Source organism: Colobus angolensis, unplaced genomic scaffold, assembly GCF_000951035.1.
Source record: "Colobus angolensis palliatus isolate OR3802 unplaced genomic scaffold, Cang.pa_1.0 Scaffold337, whole genome shotgun sequence".
Lineage (NCBI taxonomy): Eukaryota > Metazoa > Chordata > Mammalia > Primates > Cercopithecidae > Colobus > Colobus angolensis.
The window spans coordinates 619,217-628,186 of record NW_012116677.1 but is presented as its reverse complement, the minus strand read 5'-3'; the positions used below and the strand labels follow the sequence as shown (position 1 = coordinate 628,186).

At 40.4% G+C, this 8,970-nt stretch overlaps 1 protein-coding gene across 1 annotated transcript in view; it reads right to left on the bottom strand.

Moving 5' to 3' along the window:
• Positions 1-8,970, bottom strand: part of NDUFAF2 (NADH dehydrogenase (ubiquinone) complex I, assembly factor 2) — a 209,036-nt gene that overhangs the window by 51,432 nt on the left and 148,634 nt on the right. The window contains exon 3 of the mRNA XM_011952204.1: positions 2,239-2,279. Within this exon, the coding sequence (XP_011807594.1) occupies positions 2,239-2,279 (41 nt within the window). The remainder of the gene's footprint in view (positions 1-2,238; positions 2,280-8,970) is intronic.

The window sequence follows — 8,970 nt, the reverse complement described above, 5'->3', positions numbered from 1 at the left end:
ACATCAACATGGCACAAGTATACATATGTAACAAACCTGCACGTTATGCACATGTACCCTAGAACTTAAAGTATAATAATAATAATAAAAAAAACTAAATAAGCTATTTTTTGTTACAGTTTATAAATATATGTTTTACTTTACATTAAGAAAATTTTTTTCATCTTAATATGATGTATCTAGAATTTGGACTTGAAGAGTGTAAAAGTTACAGTGGTAAGAACTGTGTTTGATAAAAACTAAAGTGTGCCTAATGAAGTGGTTGTTCACTTGAGGCAGGGATACTAGTGTGGATAAAGTCAAAGAACTGGGCAGCTAAAATTTGGGAAGGCATTGAAAGGAGAAGACCATATGCCAGGTTCATAATCTCAGCCATCAGTATGGCAGACTGTCTTGGATGTTGGCAAACAAAATGATGGTCAGGTACAGAGAAATATACATTGATTACAAAGGTCCTCCACTCTCTTGGGCCCACAAACCAAGGCTATTTGGGGAAGCAAGAAGCAGTTGAACTCTCTTTCTGTGGGGCATGGGAAAGCAAGCACAACTTACTTCAAGGAAAAAAAAGGAACACATTATCTTGCAGGCACAGACAGATTTCAGTTGAGGTTATGTGGTAGAGAAAGTTCCCAGGAAAATATTAATGGTGAATGGCAATTTGCTAACAAAGAAACAGAAATTCCTGAAACACAATGGAAAGGGCCAAGAGGAAGGAAAAGTGTGTGTGTGTGTGTGTGTGTGTGTGTGTTTATTAGGGAGGGTACAAAGCAGCATAAAGAACAATGTGATTAACAGTACACTAAAAGGGAGGCAGCAAAAGAGGGCTCATTTTGGATAATCAAAATTAACAAGAGTGAGCTCAGGGATGGAAGGACTTGGTGTGTTCTGGCTAGAGATTGTTTGAGGTGATGAAATTACCTAAAATTTACAGACGTCGTGCCTGAGGCCCAACTATTGCAATTGCCTCCATTAATCACTTTGCACATTAATATCTGTATGAAGAAGGCTTTCAAAGTTCTGAGGATGGAGGAAGCAAGTGATAACAGTAGTAGCTCTTATTATGACCAAGAGAAGGAGAAACAGAAAGCTCTTCAATCCATCCTTCACTGTAAACTATTGGGCATACTTCTGAATCCTGGATCACATTGCCTTTTATTTTTTTCCCCTGAAACAGCTTTTATTCCAAATTTTATCAGTGTTGGAAAGAAGGGTCTGAGAAAAGTAGGCCAAGGCAGAAGCAATATACAAAGCTAGAAACGGGTCAAGAGATGTACTCAGTCAGACACTGGCCGAATGAACATTGATGGGTTCAGTATATGACAAATGTATGGAGCAAGTAAAGATAAGCATGCCAGTTGAGGTATCATCATGATTCTGCTCTAGAGCACTCCACCTCCCAACAAATGGGGACTGAGTATTGGAGCCCATTTATGTTGTCATCAGGGTTTGCAGTAGTGAGGGAATAGGCAACAGAAAAGAGGAGGGAAGTCCTAAATAGTAGAAGAAAGGGAATGCCTCTAGACAAAAAGTAAACAAGGCAGTATATTAATGCATTTAGAGAATCTCCTTTTATGAAATTACTTCTTATAAAATAACTTTAGCGATCTTTACGTATTTTTAAAATTAAAATTATAAAATAATTTTTATAAAATAATCTATATAAAAATTATGTTGTAAAACACATATACTATAGCATTTCTGTTTTTTTATTGTTTACCACTGACTACCCATTTTTAAGTTTTAAATAAAAACTCAACTAATTATTACTGTTATAAAATAATTGCTAATTCTGTGTTTCTTTGGATACTTGATGGATTTAAATATATAATATTAAGGGAAACATAAGAGCACGATTTGGATAGGTCAAAGAGATTCAGTGTTTCTCAAACTTTTCCACAAAAGTTTGAGTATTGGCACAGAGAACTCCCAGGACCCAGGGGAAATGACCTGGTGCAAGCTGCTCCAAGTCCAAACTTTCTAAAAAGTGTTTAAAATTTTTATTATTCCACTTTAAAATTTATACAAATTTTCTTATATTCCATAATATGAGCATTTATTTTATCATATATTATTTTATTAATAATATAGGTTTATATATTAATTTATTATAAAATGTTTTAAGTTATTGTCTATAGAATAAAATCAACACTTTTGGAAAATACATCATAGTTTTTCTGAAGTTTTATATATCCTTGGGAATATATACTCTTAAATGATATCTTCCTTGTGTAGTCTTACCTCCATAGTAGGTGGAGTCTTTCTTGTTCTTCTAATCCAAGCTAGAAAGAAAAATAATATTTAAATGTCAGTTTCCCATAATTTGCCCAAACACTTTAATCATTCATCCATAAAACAAATTTCTTTGAGTACCTACTCTATATTATTTTAGGTACCAGAGATACAGCAGGGAATAAAACAGATTAAGTCCCTTCTCTACTGTAGCACATGTACTACTGAAGGGGTTATAGAAAATAAACACACAAACATATGATTGGTGTTGATATGTGTCATGATGAGAATATAATAGTGTAGAGAAGATAAAGAGGGGACAATTTCATATCTTTAAAATCATATCTCCTAATTATCTGAATTCAACTAGGTATATTTATGGCATACAAGCCAAACCAAAATACAGCAAACTTCAAGGTAATATCAAAATTATATTATTCTGGAAATTTGAATTAGTTATTGTTCAATTTATAAAGGAAGGGACTTAGAAAAGTTTTCATTTATAGAGATTTCTTTTCTGATTTGCTCCAGCAAGCAGCTACTCAATGGTTGAAAAATATTATCAGGCCTTAGCTCTAACACTTGGGAGATGGGCTGCAGAGATAGAGCCCACATTTGTTAAGTAGCTGCTGGGAACTGGGTACTGTGCTGGATGCTTTGCAGCAATGGGAAGGGAGTGGGGCAGCTGCCTCTAGGGAAGTTATCAGAATCACATGGAAGACAGTATAGTATAGTGCTTATGAGAACGATTCTAAAGTCAGATTTTCTGGGTTTAAATCCCAGCTTCATCACTTACTGTCAATGTCACCTGGAGCAAGTTATTTAATTTTCTAAGCATCAGGTTTCCCATCTATAAAATGGAAATTATAAAAGTATCTACACTTCAGAGTTGTGAAAATTATATGAGATAATGTATATAAATGCTTACCTTGAAGCCTGGCACATAAGTCTAAGTTATTAATATAAGTATTATTATTATTCAATAAACCTTTTAAAAATAAGACTCAAAAAAACTAAAGATCAATAATATCTGCTTAGCCTACAATGTTGTATAGGAGATTGTGAGAAAATATACTGTAGGGAATATGATCTTGAAGGCCATTGTTTTATCATTTTAGTTGATTCACTCTTCACTACAAAATTGAAGAAATAGAAACAAAATGACTTCCCCAAGTTTATACATTAAATAGTAATGGTTGTATTTGAATTCAGATCTGACACTGTCTCTGGCTCTAAAAACCATCCATGCTCAACTAAGCAGTCTTTCAAAGTTTCTGAACAACATGTAAAGAACATTAAACCAGAAAGAGGAAGCCAGGCTAGGTGTGACCCTAACTACATGTTAGAAAAATAAGAATTATTGATCCCAGTTTAGAGATTTGGAAACTGAGGCCCAGAGAGATTAAGAAACTTTCCTAATGCCATATAATAAGCGACTGGGAAATAAACCCTGGTTGAACTGGCTCTAAAGTCTTAGCTTTATCCATCCACCAGCCACTCTCTTGTGACTATCTCTAACAGCCGGCCTTATTCATCTAGGCATAGACTGTCACTGACTTAAAATAGTTTGACTCAGGATTTTCAACATTATCATGGTGTGAAACCATTCTGTTTTTCATTTCAGTACTTATTCAATGAATTACATAAGTTATTCAAAACTTTATTATAAAATAAGGTTTGTGTTAGATGATTTTGCCCAACTATAGGTTAATGTAAGTGTTCTGAACACATTTAAAGTAGGCTAGGCTAAGCTATGATGTTCAGTAGTCTAGGTGTATCAAATGCATTTTCTACATGATGATATTTTCAACATATGACAGGCTTATTGGGACATAACCTTATCATAAACCAAGGATCATCTGTAATAGCACCAGGACCTGTCTTCATAAAAAGCCCAGCACTGAATGGTTTGTGGGGGTGGAAACAGCAACATTCACCTGCAGGCTTGGGATCAGTCATTTCCCCCTGCTCTATTGTCTCTTGCACTTATCCCTTACATGTATCTCCAATACAGTGCCAGTGTTCTCGATTCTCTACTACCGTTTCTGAACTTCTACCCTTGTTATTCTTTCTGCATTCTGTTTCTTTCTTTCTTTTCTATTTTTTTTTTTTTTTTTTTGAGACAGTCTCACCCTGTTACCCAGGCTGTAGTGCAGTGGTGTGATCTCAGGTCGCTGCAACTTCTGTCTCCCAGATTCAAGTGATTCTCCGGCCTCAGTCTCCCAAGTAGCTGAGATTACAAGTGCTCACCACCATGCCCAGCTAATTTTTGTATTTTTTGTAGATGGTGTTTCACCATGTTGGCCACGCTGGTCTTGAACTCCTGACCTTCAGTGATCTGCCCACCTTGGCCTCCCAAAGTGCTGGAATTACAGGCGTGAGCCATTGCACCCAGACTGCATTCTGTTTCTATTAGTTTCTACTCCTATTTGGCCTATTTCTAGCCAAAACTTGTACAGATTTCTTTTATGCTTTTTTTTTTTTTTTTTTGATGGAGTCTTGCTCTGTTGCCAGGCTGGAGTGCAGTGGTGCAATCTCAGCTCACTGCAACCTCTGACTCCCTGGTTCAAGTGATTCTCTTGTCTCAGCCTCCCAAGTGGCTGGGACTACAAGCATGCGTCACTACGCCCAGCTAATTTTTGCATTTTTAGTAGAGATGGGGTTTCACCATGTTGGCCAGAATGGTCTCAATCTCTTGACCTCGTGATCTGCTTGCCTTGGCCTCCCAAATCCTGGGATTACAGGCATGAGCCACAGCACCTGGGCAACTTGAACAGATTTTATCTCCCTTGTGAGTCTGTAAGGTTGTCAAAGGCAGGAGGTACCCATGGGAGATTTATTTTTCTGTCATTGTAAGTACCTACTCTTTTGGGGTATTTACTCTTAAATGCTTTAAAAGAGTTGGTACTTTAAAATTATTGAATAAATATTTCTTCTGAAAAATATTTGTTCTATCAAGATTTTGATCTTTATTAGAAAATCCAGCTTAGCAATACCACAATTCCTCTGTGTAGTCAAGGAAATAAGTGACTTTGGGAATTTTTCAAGTGCCTCTTTATGGCCCAAATTTAGGTTACTTAGATTCAGGCCAAGATGGCTGACTAGAAGCAGCCAGGGTACGTGGCTGTCATGGAGAACAACCAAAGCCGTGAGTAAATATAGCACCTTCAACTGAAACATCCAGGTACTCTCATTGGGATTAATCAAGGAAACAACTCGACCCCTGGAAAATGAAGAAAAGCAAGACAGTACAATGGCCCACGCTGGAGCGACAAGGAGCCAGGGGAACCTCCCCCACCTAGGGAAGTGGTGAGTATTCTAATGTGTGACCCTGGGAAACCATGCTTCTCCCATGGATCTTTGCAACCCTGAGTCAGGAGATCTCCTCCTAAACCCACTCCACCAGGGTTTTCAGTCTGACACACAGAGCTGTGTGGACTCTTGGCAGAGCAGCCACTCAGGCATGCGCAGATGTGCAGGAGTTTTACATACTTAGGCTCCAGGCTTCCCGGCAAGAGTGACTGCAGCTCTGTCAAGGCAGGAGGTTGGACTTCTGTACATATCCCTAGGAAGAAGGCTGAATTGAGAGGGCTGAGGAGTGATGGTCCGCGGGCCCCACTTCCACAGTGCCTCACAGGACAAGATCCACTGGCTTAGAATTCCAGTCAACCACTGACAACAGTGTCGCCCCACCTGGGACAGAGTTCTTTGGAGGAGGGAAGGGCCACCATCTTTGCTGTTTGGATTACTCAGCAGTTCCAACCTGAGTTTTGGAGAGTCCAAACCGACCAGAAACAAAATGGATCCCCCAGCACAGCACAGTTGTTCTACCAAAATGAGGCCAGGCTGTTTCTTTAAAGTGGGCCCCCGATCTGTTCCTCCTCACTGAGCAGGACCTCCCCACTGGGGCCTCCAGTCACCCCTGCCCATGTTCTCAGGCTGACAGAGATTTGAGAACTCTCTGGGACAACTCCCAGAGGGAGAGTCTGTCTCTTTGGGTAACATAGACATTCCAGCTATCAGGCTTTGGAGAATCCAAGTTGACCAGTGGTATCCCAGCACAGCACAGCTGCTCTATGAAAGCATATCTAGGAGGTTCCAAGATGGCTGAATAGGAACAGCTCTAGTCTACAGCTCCCAGCATGAGTGACGCAGAAGACAGATGATTTCTGCATTTCCAGCTGAGGTACCGGGTTTATTTCACTGGGGCTTGTCAGACAGTAGGGGCAGTCCACAGAGTGAGAGCCGAAGCAGCGCGAGGCATCGCCTGACCCGGGAAGCGCAAGCGGACAGGGAATACCCTTTCCTAGCCAAGGGAAGTTGTGACAGACAGCACCTGGAAAATCGAGTCACTCCTACCCTAATACTGCGCTTTTTCAAGGTCTTAGAAAACAGCACACCAGAAGATTATATCCTGCGCCTGGCTCGGAGGGTCCCACGCCGACGGAGCCTCACTCATTGCTAGCACAGCAGTCTGGGATCAAACTGCAAGGCAGCAGCGAGGCTGCGGGAGGGGTGCCCACCATTGCTGAGGCTTGAGTAGGTAAACAAAGCGGCCAAGAAGCTCGAACTGGGTGGAGCCCACTGCAGCTCAAGCAGGCCTGCCTGCCTCTGTTGACTCCACCTCTGGGGGCAGGGCATAGCTGAACAAAAGGCATCAGAAACTTCTGCAGACTTAAATGTCCCTGGTTGACAGCTTTGAAGAGAGTAGTGGTTCTCCCAGCACAGAGTTTGAGATCTGAGAACCGACAGACTGCCTCTTCAAGTGGGTCCCTGACGCCCAAGTAGTATAACTAGGAGGCACCTCCCAGTAGGGGCCGACTGACACCTCACATGGCTGGGTGACCCTCTGAGACAAAGTTCCCAGGGGAACGGTCAGGCAGCAACATTTGCTGTTCTGCAATATTCGCTACTCTGCAGCCTCTGCTGGTGATACCAGGAAAACAAGGTCTGGAATGGACCTCCAGCAAACTCCAATAGACCTGCAGCTGAGGGTCCTGACTGTTAGAAAGAAAACTAATAAACAGAAAGGATATCCACAACAAAACCCCATCTGTACATCACCATCATCAAACACCAAAGGTAGATAAAACCACAAAGGTGGGGAGAAACCAGAGCAGAAAAGCTGAAAATTCTAAAAATCAGAGTGCCTCTTCTCCTCCAAAGGAACACAGCTCCTCACCAGTAATGCAACAAAGCTGGATGGAGAATGACTTTGATGACTTGAGAGAAGAAGGCTTCAGATGATCAAACTTCTTCGAGCTAAAGGCAGATGTCCGAACCCATTGCAAGGAAGCTAAAAACCTTGAAGAAAGATTAGACAAAAGGCTAACTAGAATAACCAGTGTAGAGAAATCCTTAAATGACCTGATGGAGCTGAAAACCATGGCACGAGAAGTACATGACGCATGCACAAGCTTCAGTAGCCAATTCGACCAACTGGAAGAGAGGGTATCAGTGATTGAAGATCAAATGAATGAAATGAAGTGAGAAGATAAGTTTAGAGTAAAAAGAAACGAACAAAACCTCCAAGAAACATGGGACTATGTGAAAAGACCAAATCTACATCTGATTGGTGTACCTGACAGTGACGGGGAGAATGGAACCAAGTTGCAAAACACTCTTCAGGACATTATCCAGGAGAACCTCCCCAACCTAGCAAGGCAGACCAGCATCCAAACTCAGGAAATAAAGAGAATGTCACAAAGATACTCCTCGAGAAGAGCAACTCCAAGACACATAATTGTCAGATTCACCAAAGTTGAAATGAAGGAAAAAATGTTAAGGGCAGCCAGAGAAAAAGGTTGGGTTACACACAAAGGGAAGCTCATCAGACTAATAGCAGATCTCTCAACAGAAACTCTAGAAGCCAGAGGAGAGTGGGGACCAATATTCAGCATTCTTACAGAAAAGAATTTTCAACCCAGAATTTCATATCCAGCCAAACTAAGTTTCATAAGTGAAGGAGAAGTAAAATCCTTTACAGACAAGCAAATGCTGAGAGATTTTGTCACCACCAGGCCTGCCCTACAAGAGCTCCTAAGGAAGCACTAAACATGGAAAGGAACAACCGCTACCAGCCACTGCAAAAACATGCCAAATTGTAAAGACCATCGAGGCTAGGAGGAAACTGCATCAACTAACGAGCAAAATAACCAGCTAACATCATAATGATAGGTTCAAGTTCACACATAACAATATTAACCTTAAATGTAAATGGACTAAATGATCCAATTAAAAGACGCTGACTGGCAAATTGGATAAAGAGTCAAGACCCATCAGTTTGCTGTATTCAGAAGACTCATCTCACATGCAGAGACACACATAGGCTCAAAATAAAGGGATGGAGGAAGATCTACCAAGCAAATGGAAAACAAACAAACAAAAAAACAGGGGTTGTAATTCTAGTCTCTGATAAAACAGACTTTAAACCAACAAAGATCAAAAGAGACAAAGAATGCCATTACACAATGGTAAAGGGATCAATTCAACAAGAAGAGCTAACTATTCTAAATATATATGCATCCAATACAGGAGCACATAGATTCATAAAGCCAGTCCTTAGAGACATAAAAAGAGACTAAGACTCCCACACGATAATAATGAGAAACTTTAACACTCCACTGTCAACATCAGACAGATCATCGAGACAGAAAGTTAACAAGGATATCCAGGAATTGAACTCAGCTCTGCACCAAGTAGACCTAATAGACATCTACAGAACTCTCCACCCCAAATTAA